The sequence below is a fragment of the Serinus canaria genome, chromosome 5 (genome assembly GCF_022539315.1).
Source record: "Serinus canaria isolate serCan28SL12 chromosome 5, serCan2020, whole genome shotgun sequence".
NCBI lineage: Eukaryota > Metazoa > Chordata > Aves > Passeriformes > Fringillidae > Serinus > Serinus canaria.
The window spans coordinates 32,970,492-32,990,122 of record NC_066319.1 but is presented as its reverse complement, the minus strand read 5'-3'; the positions used below and the strand labels follow the sequence as shown (position 1 = coordinate 32,990,122).

Below are 19,631 nucleotides of genomic sequence, written 5' to 3'. Positions count from 1 at the left end.
GAAAACAGTGGTAAAACTGTTGATTTTCTGGGGAAAACTGAAGCCTGGGGTCTGTGATAGCTGTGAATACTGGTAGCTGGTAGTTACCTGAATGTTGGTAGCTCTTTAATAACAGCTGTCTACCAGATATAAAATACAAAAATGATCCTGGATTAGTAAGCAAGGTGGCAAATCCTACTGCCTGGTCATCATTTCCATTAATTGTTTCAGTAAAATGTGCATCCTAAATACCACTCTCAATAATGCTTCCCCAGTGCTAGGAAATGATTAAAATCTGTGGAAAAAGTAATTCTTAGTAAAGAAGGTTTTCATGAGTTGGCCTGAAGTGAGTTAATTCAACATAGAGTTGAAAGGTGCTGCAGGTAATATTCTAGTTTCCTAGAATATTACCTCCATCCAAATGGTATAAAGATAAAACTGGTGTATTGTAACCAGAACTAAATATATCAAACAAAGAACCAATGTGATCACACCAACTGCATCTCCCAGGAGCCACCTACTTTACCCTGCATACATCTAAAAACAAGTCAGAAAAAAGTACATTATTTTTAAAAGAAAGCTTTATTCTTCATACAAACCTGACTCTGTCACATATCATGAGGCATCATTACCAAGGTAATACAGCTTTGCTTAAATCAAACAATATTGCTTCATGAAAGTATCCAACGGAGGTAGAATCAGCTCTTTTCTTTGTTCTGTCCTAGATGGAATGTATGTGTGTTTTGATATCAACTCATCTCCTAGCTTAGCCAGCATGTTATATGAATGACATCTTTGTCAGGTAAATCCACCACAGGTATTAAAATCAGAGCTGGGGTCTTCTCTTCCAAATACTTTTCAAGGTGTTCTTGCAGTCCTAAAATAGAAACAAAACAACTAATGAGTCCCCCTTGCTTATTGTGTCCTATCTCTTAATAATGATTTCTAAATACTTTTCTGAAAATATTGTGGAGTAGCAATTAACAAAAGGCAGTGAAACACAACTCTAAAGTTTTCACTTTATACAGAAGGAAAATCTCCCACCTCCTTTTTGACTAATTTGAGATTAATTTTAGATGTTGCCTAAGGCCAGAATTCAGCAAAACAGTTTAATGCGTATTTCTCAACCTTGAGTGAGTGAGTGGTCTGTTGATTACAGATACAGAGAACTGAAGTAGAGCAATGGTAAAAATACCAAAAGGCCAGCTGAAATTCAGCTGTCATTTTTGATATTTGGATGATCAGCATATAGTTGTCTGTAAATGAAACTCTCCCCTCAACTCCCACTGTGGGGCATCAATCAATAGAGAAGAAGTTAAAGTGGGCCATTTTTAAAAACATTATGAACTTCATTTCAATTTTTAATCTTGAAGACACAATGGAGGCAGTCTGGGAATGCCAGCATATATGACTGAATATCTGGAATTACAGTAAGATTCAAACTCCTAAAAATACAGAATCTGGCTACAAGAAGCTCTAAAAGAACTGGTATGTGTGACAGAAGTTTGCAAATTTAAAAGTCCATTATGGGAACAGAATTAATAATTAGGAAGATCTAATTAGAATACAGAAAAAAAGTAAAGAATGGAAAATTTAAACTTGGCATCAAGACATTCTTGGTTGTGCTCAGCCTCAGAGAACATGCTAGAAATCACAGAACCCCAAAGAAAACTACTGAAAGCCCGCTGAATGACCCACAAAAGACACTTTCCTAATGATAAGGTATAGCCTGCAAAGGTTCTTGTTTCAATAACGTATTTCTGTCAGCAGCTTCTGGGATTATGGCAATTCTTTATAACACCAAGCAATCTTGGCTAGAAAGGGTGTAAAGAGGGCAGAACTTGCAGACTGTCAGAGCTTTTTTTTTTTTGGCGTCACTGCCTGTGAAACTGCGAATAGGCAGTTCAGTCAAAGTGTTACCTCATCCAGGATAAAACAGGAACTTTGCAATTGTATTCACTGAAGCCAAAACTCCTCTCTTTTCATCTGGCAGGAGTAGTACAAATTAATGTAATAATGGCAATGCTGCCTACAAAATATTGCAAAGACAGAGCAAGTCTTCTGAAATTCTTCTGGCTTCCTTTTGTATTAGCATCATTGACATTGGAGGTGAAGACAGACAAGGGAGAGCCAAAGATCAGCAGTCACCTCAAAGGTCAAATGACTTCTTTATCTGGTATGCAAAAAGGAACTCATTCTCTGTATTACAGATATTCAGCAGTAATAACTGGTAATTAACTATCAACTAACATTTTTTTTTTAAATTTTGACTTCAGAAAACTTTATGGCTATGGTGACTCAGCAGGCTTTAAGTGGGAGGGGTAAAGACAAGCCACCTCAAAATCCCTTATTCCACCCTATTAAAATTACATTTATTTTTTTCATCAATTAAAATTGTGACAATACAGTTTTAGACTTTAGCATTTTATGCACAGGCTTAAAAACTGTGAATCAGTGCTAAAAGCTACCAAAACAAGTCCAGGTATACCTTTTAAAGGGAGAATTTTAAAGTGGGACTATCTGGAAATAGACTCCATTCTTAGATGGGTTTTAGGTGGCCAAAATAGCCATAAATATTTACATTTGAACGCACCCTAGTGGCCTTGCTTGCCAGCCAGGAGAGCTACCTTTCCTATACACCAGTGCCTTTTCCTTTGCCAGTGCCTATATGTATAAATGAAATGTGGTTAAAAATCTGGGGCATATACCTCTAAATATTGTACTGTATTTACAAATCAATTAGTTTTATATGAAAGCAGTGCAACTTAGATCTGCATATTAAAAATTGTGGATAAAAGTCTGCTCATGCAAACTTCCCCTAAAAGGCAGAGACTGGGTCTTCTAAAACAGTAAAGTTGTACTGTAAGGTCTCACAGAAGACACACAATTAGTAGATCTGTGGCAACCTATGAAATTACAGCAACTAAAAAAATTGACAGCTATATATTTTACCTGCTATAATAAGTTACTCTAAATCTTCCAGTACTAATTGTATATTCTTAATGATGGGAAATTAATGAAGACAATATTTATATTTTTTTACTCATTCAAAATATGATTTTAGATAAATAAGAGCCTTGGCCATAAGTGTTTTCTAAATATGAAACTCTTTGTTTGAATACAAAGATTTTCAAAAATGTCCTTCCTTTTGCATCATGTATGGGGAATGCTTGCTCAGTTGTATGCCATACTTATAAAAGTTGATTTTAAAAACAAAAACAAGTAAAGGACAAAGGGTTACAGTGAGAGTGTTTACTGGAGGTTTAATAGTGGCGATAGATGACTGATGAGAGGTATTTAAACTGCCCTGTACAGGATGTTTAAGTACAAGGAAAATCAGCTGATTATGAAGCAACAAACAAGTGGTGTGCATTGTGGATGTTTTCATTTCCTGTGAGTCCACACTAATTATACTAGCCAAGTTGCAGCACACTTGCAGTTTTATGGAGGCCACCCAGGGACTCCTGGGGTTACAGAAGTCAACAGGGAAACACAAAGGAAACGTCTCAGAGAAATTAAGGAGTGTTCCTCTAGGAAGCTGACACAGCTGACAGCCCAGCTAAGGTGCCTTTACCCCAATGCATGCAGCATGTAAACAGGAAGAGTTGGAAGACACCATGCTGCCTGACATCTCTGTCCTTGCTGCCATTACAGCACAGCTCAAGGTGGGCCCATGAGAATCTCCTGAGGTTTAACAAGATCAAGTGCAAGGTGCTGCACCTGGACTGGGACAACCCTGGTATCAGCACAGGCTGGGGATGAACAGACCCAGAGCAGCCCTGCCCAGAAGAACTTGGGGGTGCTGCTGGCTGAGAGGCTGGACATGAGCCAGCCATGGGCACTCCTAGCCCAGAGAGCCAAACGTGTCCTGGGCTGCATCCAGAGCAGTGTGGGCAGCAGGGCCAGGGAGGGGATTCTGCCCCTCTGCTCTGCTCTGCTCAGACCCCACTGCAGTGCTGCACCAGCTCTGGGGTGCCAGCACAGGAGGGACATGGAGCTGCTGGAGTGACTCCAGAGAAGGGCCTTGAAGATGATCAGAGGGATGGAGAACCTCTCCTACATGGAAAGGCTGAGAGAATTGGGGCTGTTCAGCCTGGAGAAGAGAAGGCCTCAGTGTGACCTTATTGTGGCTGTCCAGTACATAAAGGGACCCTACCAGAAAGATGGAGAGGGACTGTAGTGATAGGACAAGGGGGAAATGGCTTTAAACTGAAAAAGAGTAGGTTTAGATTAGATATAAGGAGAAAATTCTTTACTGCATGGTGAGGCACTGGAACTGATTGCCCAGAGAATTTGTGGACGCCCCAGCCCAGGAAGTGTTCCTGGCCAGGCTGGATGGAGCTCAGGGCAATCTGGTCTAGTGAAACATGTGCCTGCCCAAGGCAGGGGATCTGGAAGTGGATGATTAAGTGGATGATTTAAGGTCCCTTCCAGCGAAAACCATCATATGATTTTATGATTCTAAGTACATGAAATTTGCTCAAAGCAGGTGAACTTCATCGTGCAAGATGGGTCCCCCTTCTCCCAAATAATCCACAGAACTTCAGGGAGCAGGTTCCATATGAAGTGTCTTCCTACACTACTATGATTTTTTTTTTTTTTGTAACCTGGGTGCAGTTGAGGAATATGGACATAACTAAAACTAAAAAATGAACAAAATTTATTCAGTGTCTTTTGGCATTACCATCTATTTCTGCCATTGCTTTGTGAAGACAGGATACTGGAATCTCTATTTTTATGATCTCTCATGCTGACTTAGCAGCCCTTCTATGTAACATGACATGAACTAAGAGTGTAATCTATTGTTTTTAAAGGTGATTTTCATACTAGGTAGAAAAAGCAGTGCTCTGAGAGCTTCTAAAAGGTCATTCCAAAAGACTAGGAAGTGATTTCTACCTCTTTGCTGTCACTGGCCTCAGCTGGATTTAGGCAGTATCAGATGAAGCCACAGAATCCACTTACATTTTTCAAAATCAAGTCCCTGTTATTGTTGCCATACTCTTGCTTCACTGTATATCTGCAGGGGAGTAGTAATCTAATAGCTCATATGAAAAAGGAAAATGGTGGCAAAAAGGAAAATGGTAGCAAGAAGGAAGATCACATTTAGCCCAGTACATAAAAAATTGCTTTCATATTACTACTATCTTTCCTTCACTTTTTAACCAAAATATATTGTTACGTTTCTTAGAGCAGGTTTTAAATCCCTGAGCTAATAAGGCTCCATTGCTTCTGCTGCAGAGATCTGACATGCAGCATGTACTTTGAAAAGATGCATCAGAGGGGATCAGGTTCCTAACAGTTGACTAAGAGTTCCAGTCCCAAAAGATCTGCCCCTGGTGTGCAGAACACTTAACCCTTCGACCAGTACCAACATGACTATTCACAAATTATTGATGTCCCTAAATCCCTGGCAGATTGCAGACAGTTCTTGTCTCCCTTGAAGCCAAAGCATATGGTCACTAATGAGATGGATTAAAAATACATATACACATTCAGGGCTTTGCCACATGAATGTAAAGCCACAGAAATGTTAGAAGGTGATTGAACTGGACTGAACACTGTTAAATACACGATTAGCTCGTTATGGATCATTTCCATTGATCTATATTCAGTTTCACAGCATAGTTTAATTAAAGCTGTCTGGAACAAGCCTCTGCCTTAAATGATCAGGCAGTGCAATGAAGGTGAAACACGAGGAACTGGAGTTGCCCCTCCCTTTTTTAAACATCCAGCTGACTGTCTCTGTGGTGTCCAACCACAGCAAGAACAGAAGCTGAGCTATAAAATATTGTCTGTTTTTTTCAGTCCAAGGTTTTTCATATATTTTTCCTAATATAAAATGATGTAGTGGAATATAAGATTTGGGAAAAAAAACCCGCATAGTTTGCTTGCATCATTGCAATTAATGCCTGTCTATCCAAAATAAAATCAAACCCAGTAAACAAGAATATAATACTGGAATATGAAAGAGAGTCACCTGGAAAAATACGATTTTGTGCTGATTTTTTTTTCCTGCATCTGTAAAGATTTTAAATCACAATATGGGTGTTTTTCACAGTCCAATACTTGAATTGTCATGTGGTGCCTTATGCTTTTTGTTGCTGTTCTTGATGACATTATTTTGTGTTGGTCATTGTACTTTTAAGGGACCAGTTTTTCAAAACTGATGTAAGCTCCTTCATGGAATACTGATGCACTTCAGTTACTCTAGGCTAGGATATTTACGTGAATACAAGTTAAGCAGTTGCTTTGAATTGCAGGGGACTTCTGTTATAGCCATGATATATGAGACAAATGACCAGTAGGAGTTTGGATAAGGCTGTGAAACCACTTCAAACCTGCGATTTCCTATGGCAGTCCTTGGAACTGTGACTATAAAACAAATTACAGAGGGAATGGTAGTTGTGTTTGGAACTCAAGTCATATGCCTGGTCAGTTGCCAAAGCAGCCATATCTGCCAAAGCAGCCATATCAAATTTGCAAACAATTTTTTCATAAAAACCTATCTCCAAGACTTCCTCACGTGGACTTATCTATACCAAAAGACTTCTTTCTTCTCCCACTAAACTACTTTTGGTTGTATTAATGAAAATACCTTTTTCACTTAACATGAAAATACAGCCTATACTGAAAGCACCAGGGACAATTTTAGCCATCCTCTTTCACTTGTTCGTAATTCTGGAGTACCATTTTAGATGATTGCAACCTCTTTTGTGAAGGATATGGTTATTAGGATCCAGACTGATAGGACTCTGTCCCTTTGGACATGGAAAGAGGGCAACACTTCACCCAGCAAAGCATTCACCAAGAGAAATAATGGAATCATTAAATAGTTTGAGTTAGAAGGAACCTTTAAAGCTCATCTAGTCAACCCCCCCTCCCCTGCAATAAGCAGAGTCATCTTCAACCAGACCAGGTGGTTCAGAGCCTCATTCAACCTGACCTGGAAAGTTTACAGGGATGAGACATCTCTGGGCAACCTGTTCCAGTGCCTCACTGCCCTCATTGTAAAAATCTTCTTCCTCACATCTAGTCTGAATCTACCCTCTTTTAGTTTAAAACCATTACCCCTTGGATGAGGGGTCCACCATCATTACAATAATAAGCTCCCTGCACATATTGAAAGGCTAATAAACAATCACCCAAGAGCCTTCTACAAGCTAAATAACCCCAACTATCTCAGTCTTTCCTCACTGGAGAGAGATGTTCCACTCCTCTCACCATTTCTGTGGCCCTCCTTATGGACCTGCTTGACAGGTTCACATCTTTTTTTGTGCCAAGAGAAAAGCCTGCTAGAAAGAGAATACTAGTGCTCTGTTACATTTCACTGCTAGTCCTGTTTGTGCAGTGGACTTGTCCCTTTGGAATCTATCCCAATCCTAAAAGTTCCAGTAGTGTTTTTAATCAGGCTACAGTGAAAACATAATGAAAGTTGCTCTAGGCTTGATGGGTACTCACAGGAGTTGTAGCAACTCTGTAGTAGTTGTTGTCACTCTTCCTACAGCTGAGCAGATGAAAAAAATGAGGAAAATGAGCTGTGTTTCCCTGAATGCCATACTGGTAATTCCTGCTCTCAGATTAAGTGAGGAGAAGTTGTGAGGGCAAAGGGCGGCAGTCGTGGACCCTACTGTTCATGAGAGATACCAGAAAAAGGAGTGATTGGCTTATCTTAGACCACACTAGTAAGTCAGTCAGGATGCCTGAACTCTGCATCACCAGCAGCAAGAGGAGAGGGACAGCCAGTATAAAATGATCAACTCTGAAGGAACCAAGATTCTGCCTCTTCCTCGCCCAGCCACACAATACTTTTTGCTGTTCCTCTGTTTCAACAGGAAGGTGTGGGAAAGAAAAAGGGCTCACTCATAATCAGGGAAGGCATTAACATTTACAGGACCCTCACTTTTCTAAAGCTGAGTCACTTGGCTGAGTAACTGTACAAGTCTTTTTAGACTGTAGCTCATGCATTTTTTTAGCATCTGAAAGAAAATTATTAGACAAACCAGTTATTTTTAGTATTGGTTTGATTGTGGGCCTGTCAGCCTTGGTGATGCATCTCTTTTATCAAGCTGCCACAGTATCTTGTTTTGTTTTCAGAGCAAAGTTTGATTAAAGACCAATTTCAGAAAAGTTACTCACTGTGGGCGTTAATTAGTGCTTCCTGGCCTCTGCAGGGTTTATCTTATGATCTGTTTCACTTACTAAACCCTGTAATTCAATTTACATGAAGATGGGAATGAACCAACCTTTTTCTATTCTTCTGAAATCTTCTGTTTAACTCAGTCCTGAAAGAAACTCTCTCCTATCATACCCTAATAAGGAATTCTATTTTCTAGCCTTTTAAAATCAAAATTAAAGCAATACTTCACATCTATAATGACTTTTCAACTAATGAACTGAGAAAGAGATTCAGAAGGGGGTAGGTAAACTTTAGGAAGCCTTTACTTCTAAACAGTGCTTTCAGTGGTTTCCAAGTATACTTAGAAAAAAACTGATAATCATCTTTTTCTCTTCCTCTGCATCTTTCTGGGAGTGGAGCATTGTCTTTCTTTATGAGAAGGTCGCTGGTGTTGCCCTCCTCCTTTCTCATTAGCAGACAAGAAAAGCCTATTGTCTTTCTGAAAGCAAAAGGCCAGCTACTAGGTCAAAAATATAAAAAAGGAGGTTGGTGAAGAAAGACTTAATGGTACTGGCAGGTAAAAAGTAGCAGGTAGAAGTGAAATTTATAACATGATAAAGGTAAAATTAGGAACTACTGAATGAAATGAATGAAAAGAAAATGCCATTGGGGTACTATACAAATACAAGCAGACCAAAACCAAGAAAAGCCAGCCCAATGTACTCAGGACATTGAGTATTTGAAACTAGGTTGAATAAAACATGAAACCAGTACTAAAGAGACCAAACCTGTGAAAGAGAAGATGATCTAAAATGGTCTTTTTTTTAATAGTAGACAGACTGCACAGGGAAACTCAGTCTGGGTGTGGCAATATTTTCAAGCAGAGTACATGGCCACTTCCATCTCAAAATATCATCTTGCAAGTAAACATTCTTTCATGAACTTCCTCCCAGATTTTGAAACCTAAACTTCATCCTAGGTGTAGTATGGACTTAGCCTGGCAGGGATGCTTCCTAAAGTTGTAGTGTGGCAGATACACTAGAAATGCTGAGAAGAAAGGAAAATAAGGCAATGATAATCATAAAATTGATGAATATTTACAACAATTACAATTTCAGGCCAAAATGCCATCCCTGAAACAGGTATAAGCCACCCAACTTTCATAATTACCTTCCAACCTGCACACAGTACCAGTCCAATTAGGAATGTTATCATGTACATCAACAGCAAGTGGCAGAAATAAATGTGACTTTTTTAAAGATAAACAAAGGTTGCTGAGCTCCTCCGTGTATTAGTTAGGGCTGTTTCTCAATAGAAAGAATTAAGATTTGGCTTCCATAACAATTCTTTCAAGCTGCTGGCTACAGCTTAGAAAATAGCAGAACATGAAAATTCATTGCAGTGTGTTTTCCAGTGTTCTGTTTTTAGTCATGTCCTATATACAGACTGAGAATCGGCCTATACAAGGTTATAAATGTGCACTTTTGTTTAAAATGTCATTAGCCTTCTGCACTAAATAAAGAAACACTTAAGCATGCCCTTCCACTACTCACAGTGAGGAGTAAATATAATTTCAAAGAAAAGGGAGGACTGAACTTTCCAAGTACAATCAGTCAGAGAAGAACTTGTGCTTTTTCTAAAACCATGACAGAGTGCAAAGATCACGAGCCTGTTTTCCCTGTGTGCTATCCTTCAACCCTGTAATCATCCAGTCTCTTTATGGGGTGGATGGTTATTGAATTTGTATGCCAGCTGTGTCCAGAATCTCTGGGGAGGACGGGCTGTAATGACACCAAGCAGGGATGAGTTATGAATGGAGACAGATTATTACAAACACAGAAAGCAGTAAGGACCCATTTTTCAGGAGGCATTTTAGAATGTGCTTCACGCTATGTGTATGTACTTGTTCACCCGTACAGTCTCACCTGAATGTGCCTATGGGGGCAGATAGAACCACAGGATTCACTAGAGGCTCACACACATGTTTTTGTTGTACTCTAAATCAGATAAACATGTACTTCATTTTTTTTTTCCCACATTAGTTGAAAACTTGGTGTGAAAATGATCAACTGCAACAGCACCTGTGCAGTAAGTATGGAACTTGGATTTTCACCCTTAGGTCAAATTACAGCTACTGCCTCGGCCCACAGTCCAGGAGCATGAGATGGGCAGATTTGCAAGCTGTGGGACAGTTGGTTGCTGTGCCCTTCAGGTAGGGCTGGGGACACTGGTGGGGCAGCGTGTGTGGGAAGCCCGGCTGTGCCTGCTGGTAATGCAAGAACTTTTATCTCCAGGGCCTGTCAATCTGGCACCTTTCACAAGTGTTAAATTCACTTAAGTATATTTTTTAAGAAGCTGTCATGAGACATACTGAAGCAAATATGTCCTTCAGTGGTTACACATGGACTAAGTTGTAACAATGTTTGTTAAGTGCTTTGACATCCCCAAGTGATATGTTTGGTACAGCTTTCACATTTGTTCGTTTATTGAAGTCTGCTAAATAGTCTTCACAGCTAGTGGGTTAAAGAAATACCTGACTGGACACAGTGCATCCAAAAGACTGGATGACAAAGAGATGTTTATATAATTAGAGGACACCACATACATCTGCTGGTAGGAGAATTTAGTCTGTAAGTTATATAAAAGCTTTCTAATAGATGTTGTAGTAAGCATCTTTTGATTGGGTACAGAGAAAATTATGTGATACTTGCTTTATGTCAAGTTAGGCTGTGATCATTTAAAATAATACTGATGGAATAATTGTTTTCAGTTGCTAGGCCAGATTCTCAACAACTATAAATGGTAGCTATGCTAATTTACACCTGCTGAGGAGATTGAATGGTAGATTATATATTTATATATAGTACCATGTGCAAACTAATGCAGTTATTTCTAACGTTTACCATTGTAAAGAACTCTGAAAATTTAAATCAATCTCCTGCACTAAGGTAAACAGTGTATTCTAACAGAAACAGATAAAAGTGCACTGAACATGTTAAATACATTATTAGGTCAATGAAGCTCATTCATATTGATCCAGGTCTGGCTTTACAGCAGTTTAATCAAAGCTGCCTGGAAGATGTACCAGAGTGGTCATGGCATTCACTGCCTTTTGTGCTGGGTGAGTCAACAAATGACTAAAATTTCACTACTACTGCAACTGACAACTTGTGCAAAATAAGCCAGAGCAAGCTTAAAAAAAGTGTAGATCAGTATTTAGAGGTGGAACAAAACCCAGCTTCTGTTTTAATGGGGAAACTGTGCTGCCAGAGGTTGCTGATGATCCACCCAGAAATTTGTGGGCTCTTGATAGCCCCACTACTTTCTTCCCCTTGATCTGGCAGATTTACATTAATTGGATTTTTATCCTGTATGGCAGTGACCCAAGATATCAGTACCCTCTTAGTCCCTATAGCCAAGGAACAAAAAGAGAGAGATGAAAGTCTTTTGTTCCTTCTCCTGGCCTCCAAGGATGACAAATAAATCTCAGTGCTAGTGCTTCCTGTGTAATATGAGCTCATCGTTTGTTACAGAATTGGGAACAGGAGGCTTGGGAGAGTCATTCAGCTGTGTCAGCCAACAGCCAAATGAAAGAAAAAGGGTCTGTAACTTGGCCACATAGTGATCTGAGCTGCAAGTCATTTTTGCTCTAACTTGAAGTTATTAATAGCATAATTTAAAAAAGCCTTCAGCAAGACTTACGTCAGGCACTAAATAAACGCTAAATAACAAAGTCCACCACCAAGAGTTTGCCATTGACACAAAAAACCTGCAAGCTGAAAAAGGAACATAGGACAGGTAGGAAACTGAGCCATAGAAAACCATGGAAGAATTATGTTATTTGTTGAGGTAATTTGTAGAAAAGCCAACAACTGACCCCAAATGCTGACCCAGCACACAGCCCTTCTCTTGAGAGCATACCACAGTGAGGACACACAAACAACAATACAGTGGCAAAGAACTGGATCATCCTTTTGCTTGGGCTGCTCTTGGATCTCTGGAAATTAAAATCACAGTCCCAGAAGAGCAGTGCTGAACACGTTCCACCTGCTCTGTTGTTAAACAACTTCACTGTTTGGAGGCCTCTGCTCTTCCACCATCAGTCGGGGGGGGTTGTTTACAGGTTGTTTGAAAGTTACCTGTGGACTTTGTGACAAAATAGTCTCTTATATCTGTCATAAGGCTATACATCTAACTGTGTTATGATTTCTTACTAAACATTGTTATATATTTTATACCACAGTGTATAATGAAAGTCTACAATGAAATTAAATTATCACACAAATATATCCATTTTAAAAAAAGAAGATTGTATTCACCAATATACACGGTCTCAAACATCTTTTTCTAAAAAAAAATCACAAAAACTTTTGTAGAATGCCTTTTGGGATTACCCAAACTGCAGTGTAACTCTTATATTTTGTGGGAAAGGTAAAGTACATAGCATAGCCCAGCAGTAAATGGAAAAGCTGCCCAGATCTGGTCTATTGCTTAGAAATTTCAGGTTCACCCAGGTGGATCAGCCCCAAGACCTGTCAGGTGGGTCAGGACCCATAGGTGACCAGTTAGTCAGCAGCATTGACAACTCCTCTGCTGGATCACTGGTTCTTTTGACAGCCCTTTCTGCTTCTGGAGCCTTAAGCTACATTTCCATTAAGAACTATCTTAGCTCGAAGAAATACTGGATTAATGAAATTGAAAATGTTCAGAAGAAAAATGCATGTGGTGCTTTAACCACTTTTAAGAAACATTTAGTGCAAGTGATGGAAGGGCGACCTTTATCTTTTCTACCAACAGAAGCCCAACCTCTCAGGCACAGTGAGAACATAATTTATCCTTGTGCTTCGTTCTGTTTAAAGATGTGATCTTTAAACAGGCATGAGATCTGTTTTTAACAATTTTGCAGTACAGGTAGAGAGAAAAAAATTGTTTAAGAAAAGATGTCAGTTTTAAAGTAAAGCTAAGAGGCCCACACAGCCCTCTCTTTGGTCAACACTGATACTTTATGTCTTGGGCCTTAATTTCTCAGGGAATTTCATGCTGGAACATCATCACTAGAGTGGTCTTACCAGTATTTCCTACTCTACCTAGGCTGAATGAGTTGGCTTTTCTTTTTAATACATTTCTCTTGCAAGGTGGTTTTTCAATTACACCACTGCTAGGAAGATTCAATAGAATGAGGACATCACCCTCTTTTCTCTTTTGCAGAAAGCCCGTTTTGGTAGAAAAGAAGGCAACAAAATATGCTCTGATTAAGTGAGTTTCTGCCAAATCATTTTGCAGGGCAAAGAAAACTCATTGGAACACCTGGGGTCATTAAAAGTCCCAAAAAATTTGGTATGATCAAAAGGTGAAACAGGAAAATGCTAAAGGAAGAGGATGATTACTATGATTATTAATCATCATCATTTAATCAGTTTAATTCTTGACTTACTAGGAGTAAAGAAGCAGAATAAAGACAAATTAAATGGTTATTATAATTTATAGTCAGAACTTCATTCTAAATATATTTTCTTCCCTTTGTAGTTACTAATTTTGGTAAATCTGGCACTTTTACATGCCACTAATATAAATACAGCCAGATTCAAAGTTATTGGTACATTCTTTATAAATCTGATTTTAGATTAATTTTTCTGAAACCATTTGCCAATTCTTTACAAAAATCTACATGCAGTTTAATTCTTAAGGCCAAGGATTTACAATATGCTAAACTGGGCAAAAATTCTGTAGTAATCAGCACAATATATTTTATACTCCATCACAATAATTTTTTCTGTCTCCACATTGATATACTTTTTCTGCTTTTTACAATGGTTTACAGCTTAGATAATTTAATACAACAGTTGTTATATTTTTATTGCAAGCTTATAAAACTTGCACGGTAACTCTCTTGCATGCAATATATTAAATAAAGAAATGACAGAGAAGAAAGGGAACTGATGATTACTAAAACTGTAATTCAGGTTCTGAATGTGTCATAAAGTGCTTCTGGCTCACTTATGTTCTGCACATCTTGTCAAAGTTCCTCCACCTCTTCATACTCAGTTCTTGCCTGTTACTCCCATGTTGATATAAGTAAAACAAATTCAGTCAATGCATTGATGAAGGGATGGTCAAGGGGAAAGGGCCCTTCATAAAGATCCAAAGGGCAGGAATGTCATTGCCAGCACTGGCTGGAAGACCCTGGGAAATTTATTTTACTTCATGAACATGTATAGAGCTATGCTCCATTTAATTTTGCAAAAGCTTCAGTGGTGTATAGATATGCTCCTTAACTGTAAGGCAGGACCTTTCTGTCTCATTTTTGTGTTTCTAAGCAACTGAAATACTTGATCCTTTGTAAAATAAAACTCTGGATTTCATACTTCCATTTTGAAGAATAAAAAAAGTACTTTCCTGTCTTTGTGAAATGGTTTGCGATCTCTTGATGAATAATTGTTACTGCTTTAGTATATCTAAGAGCTTATGTAAAAGATGCTGCTTCAATAAGACTCTTTAAAATTAAGTTTTATATTAGAGACCCACATTAAATATTTTTACAGACACAGTTCTGTCCATCTCTACAAAGTAGGTCACTGTATATCCTGTATATCCACAAGAACATGTAAGTCTGCTACTTCTAAAACCCCTTTGCTGATAGCTTACATAAAAATAATAAATTGTGTTCTAAATTTATGTCAAAAGTAAATTTTACATACTTGGAAATGCTATATGCATTTCTATTTTGATTTCCATATTTCTATAATTATTTATGTTTTTGAAACTCCAAATAAAAATTTAAACTATCTGTTGTACAGATTCTAAGGCAAGGCTTGATAAAAACACCCAGAAGATATTTCTGATTATTGGCTTGCCCCAATAATAATTCCCATAAACCACTTACCTGTGTAGTCTTACTGTTGCTAATAAAAACATTATGTGTCTAGATTATTAGGATTTCTTAGTAGAAAGGTTTGTGACCTCTAAGAGATACAACTTAGAGAGGAACTTACAAACATTTCTGTTTTAGAAAAATATGGTGAAAGTGCAGATATATGAAGATTAATTTCTGAATTGTGTTGCTATGATTTCAGCCCTTGCCTACATGAATCACTCATTTTATAGGGTGAAGAAACACAGATGCCTGCATACTCTGAGATCTTTAGTTTTTGCTTGATGCTTGAATGGTGCAATGTCAAAATGAATAATGGAAATGAAACCAGCATTGAAGTCCTAGATTAAGCAGCAAGATTTTTTTTCCCCTCAAAATATAAAGTGAAAAATAAAATGAGGAGGGCAGGTATGTCTGTGAACTCAAAAACTTTGAGGAAAGCACCTAGAGGATTGCATCTCAGCTTCATTTGATGGTTACCTTTTTCCTTCTCTTTAAATTTCTTAGGTATGATGTTTACCTTTGCATGTTAGCAATTATAAAGGAAATTAGTTCAAGTCATCTGTATTATGTGATGGATTTTAAGAACTAGATTAAGCTCCCTCACTCCAGAGATGGATGTATGGTTAATTGGTTGAATCGTATTTAAGAACTGATGAAAACTGTGCTGCATGTTCTAATTTCTGTTTTTTGCCTATCAAACCAGAAATCTACTCACCAGAATGCTGTTTCCAATAGAATGAGACAAACTGTGGATCCTTTGCAAAGTATTCCATAGGGGTGGCATACTAGGAATAAATCATTTGGAAGGTAGGAAAAACTTCTAAGTAATAAAAAAGAAAGCATCCTTGTAATCTGAATCATTAACTCCTTAGTTCCAGCTTAAACAGACAAATCAAGATCACAAAATATCTAAAGAATAAGCTAACTTCCATATGGAAATGTCTAGAAGTCATCCATTACTATTGCTTCTTTTCCATACAGCAGACACTGAAATCAATATGCTGCATTGGTTCAGTAAATTTGTATTTTAACAAGTTAATAAAACAGTGATCCCCACATAGTCTTTCCATCAAACTTTCATAGAAAAAAATGAGAATATTAAATGTGCTAAGATAGGGAAGATCTGCTCCATTTGCTCTGCAATGATAATCTTTTACAAAAGAGGATTTTTATTATTAATTCTTTGCCTTCTGGGGATATTATAATTTCCTAGAATGTAAAAATGCCTTAAGCACAGCAATTTGCTGAGCTAGACTGAATTTCAGGATGTTTTAAATGAGCAGATAAACAACTGCATAATAAGCAATTATTAGATCAAGACTGTACAGTACAGATATAGCAGTGAAGCAGCCAATGGACAAGCAAGTAGCAGATACTGTTTTTCAAACTAAGAGTTAGTGATGCTTTGACATGCATCACAACATTTCTGTTAAGAATTAAATACATACCCTACTGCTTATTTTTTCTTTAGAAATGCAGATTATTTCTTCAATCAAATCCTTGGGGTCTTAATAATTGGACACATCCCTCTGCATATGAATAATAAGGAGTTTACAGGCTGAACATAACTCATGTGCTAAAAGTGATTAGATGAATTTTTTTTTCAATTAAATAGTTACAAATCGATTGTATAAGCCTGTTAAAACCTAGTATATTCTCAAGCCTTGAATTCTGTAGCTCTCTAATGAAATATATTATTTTATCTTACTAAATAAAGAGTCAGATACCCTACAGAAAAGTCAAGTGTAAAATTAATGCAATTTATATGGTCACCACATTGTTTGGACCTGGGCATTCTTTACTTATACAAAATTTTGTCAAGCAGTCAGAAAGGCTGGGAAATGTGTCAGCTAGATGAGAAACAGAACACTTAGGCTGTTTGAAATGCAGAATAAAGTTATTAGCTGAGCTTTTCTCTAAAAGAATCAGACATGGAACAGTAAGAAGGGCTGATATCTATAGCAACAGCTTGATGTTTCAGCACAAATCTACCAAAATGATTTGTCCATTGAAATTAATGACACAATTCACACTATTCAAAATTACTGTTTTAATTCTGACTTTTCTGCATCTATGAGGACTACTTTAAAAGAATTTATGGTGATTCATTAGTATAAGCCATACTCATTAGTCTGAGTGTTGCAAACACCATTTCTAAAATAGGAAAATTCAAATTTAAAACCAGTGGTTTGCACCAAAACCAGATTTTGTTTTAAATATAGGATGGGATTATTCTTATGTAATTTAACAGTTTAAAAGCTAAACATCTGATGAAAACCAGCCCTCTGTTCCAAAAGATTATTAATCCCATTTCAAAATACAATGAAGGGTCCCTTGGAGGTGTCTGTCAACTGACACAAAGAACCTAGGTCATTAGGTTAAACAAAACAGTTAACTTCTTTTAGGCAGTTAGACAAAATTGATCTTATCTGAGCTGTCCAGGCAACTGAATTGCATCACTCTTTTTTATAACAGCAACAAGGAATTTAAATAGGCCTCTGGTTAAATGAGTTATTACTGCAAACAACTTAACTGCACAGTCCTTTACATTAAATAATCCTTCCTAGCTCAAATTCTTCTGCAATGGTTTTCCAGTCTCAAAACATGAGCTTCAAGCAGAAATTTAATTGATGTTCATAAAAGACGAAGTTAAAATGTGTCAGTTGTAACAGCAGAATGATTTAGACATTCTTTATTTAGAGATATATTACAATCTCTAAGTTCAGTAAATTTTTCCTTGTCACTCCCATTGCTCAGAAGAGTTTTATTTTAAAAAGATGTAGAATACAGAAGTTTGCCACTCGGTAATCCTGGCTTGGGAGACGTTCTAAAGGAAATAAACTGGAAGCAGTTACAATCAGAAAAGCAACAATATAAACTGGAAGCTTCTTACTCAGATCTGCTACTTTTTAGTCTGCATTTAATCTTATGTTTGCAACTGTGAGAACATTTCAAAACCCTTGTGAAAGGGACTGGTCTTCAAATCTATCATGGCTGCAGGGCTAAATTTAGACTTTAGGCCAAGCTTAATTTTAAGTGTTGGAAATGAAGAAGCTTTCTCTGACAGGTTAATTAAAATAAAGGAAGCTATTTAAATCTGCCCAAGGATATGCATGTCACTGGCAGTCTAAGAGGTGACATTTGGTGGGCAATGTGTAGCTGATGTAGTTAAATGGATACACCATAGAAAGTAATTTTTTATGGAGCAAGCACTTCATATACACAGTTAGGTAAGATAAATGCACACACTTTTAACCCTAAAGAACCAAATTTAGCTAAGACTAATGTATTGGTTCTGCTCTAGCTAATGCAAGTATTAATAAAGGGTCACCAAGTAAACTTTAGTCTGCTTTGGTGAAAGCAAGAGACACTAACTCCCAGCAACCTAACATACTTCCCTGCACTTATGGGATTGCTGCACAGAACCTTGTTAGACATTGCAGAGCTGGGAGGTGGGGAAAAGACTGTGGTGGAAGAGGTTGCCACTTGTAGTCTGGAGTTCAGCTAAAGGGTTTTAAATAGTTGAATGCACAAACAGTAGCACGTGCCTTCTCAACTAGGACTTACTACTTGGTAGAAATAAAATGTTTTTAGCAAGAGCCATTTCTCAATTTTTATCATAGAATCATAGAATAGTTGGGGTTGGAAGTGACCTCCAAGGGTTATCTAGATTAACTTTCCTGCAATGAGCAGGGAGATCTTCAACTACATCAGGTTGCTCAGAGCCCTGACCAACCTGACCTTGAAGGTTTTCAGAGATGGGGCATCCTCCCCTTCTCTGGTCAATCTGTTCTAGTGTTTCACTACCCTCATTGTAAAACCAATTTTCATCTGCTAAGTACTGATACAATTTATATGATATCCTCACCTAATGCCAATGACTGGCCTTGGCACATTGACAGCCTTGGCCTTTTGCAATAAAGAAAAATATCAGACAGTGTTCTCTGTGCAGAGAAAGATAGTTTGGCATAGGTTTGTACTACACTATGTTTGATAATGGAAGTATGAGTTTAACATTAGTTCTGACAACAAGACTTAGATATATGCAATACAATCACATCAGTGACTTTTGATAATGCTCCTCTGGTTTCACTACTGTAATTATGAATTCTTAGAGCACAGCTTATGCAATTCCACATTCCTGGGACTCTTCCATGAATTTGACTACAGGTCATGTGCATATATTGCTGGTGATTTACTTGCAAAATTAGTTTTATATATGCAACAATTGACTAGTCTGGCCTCAAGCCACAGTATTTTCAAATGAGCTTAGGTTTTGTCTTTAATCTTCATCACAGCCACCAAAACAATTTTAATAAGCAAGGTTTGATTCTCTCATAGTAAGAGTAGAATTTATCTTTACCTATAAATTCATTTACAGGGTATTGAAGTTGCTTTTGCCATGTGATAGGTCAGCATCTACCACACTGAGCACAGCTTTACCCATATTGTGTAAGCTAGGATCTTTTACTGCTCAGCAGTATGTCAGCTTAGTAGAATGAAATATTTTCTATAGCAAAATGTTGTTAAAAAACAGATCAAAATCCTGAATCCAGGCCGTCAGAAGAAAAATGAAATACTCAGAACGGTCCATGGCACAACACACAGCACCAGTAATAATTTAGATTTGCAGGACAAGGTGATGTGTTTAATTTCTGTATC

At 37.7% G+C, this 19,631-nt stretch overlaps 1 protein-coding gene across 5 annotated transcripts in view; it reads right to left on the bottom strand.

Moving 5' to 3' along the window:
- Positions 1-544: 544 nt before the first annotated feature.
- DPH6 (diphthamine biosynthesis 6) overlaps positions 545-19,631 on the bottom strand; it is a 186,088-nt gene continuing 167,001 nt past the window's right edge. For all 5 annotated transcript variants that reach the window (XR_003946214.2, XM_050975613.1, XM_030240291.2 and 2 more), the window contains one exon: positions 545-856. Coding sequence is in view for 3 of the 5 variants with exons in the window: in XM_050975613.1 (XP_050831570.1) it covers positions 741-856 (116 nt within the window). In the remaining 2 variants the exon portion in view is untranslated. The remainder of the gene's footprint in view (positions 857-19,631) is intronic.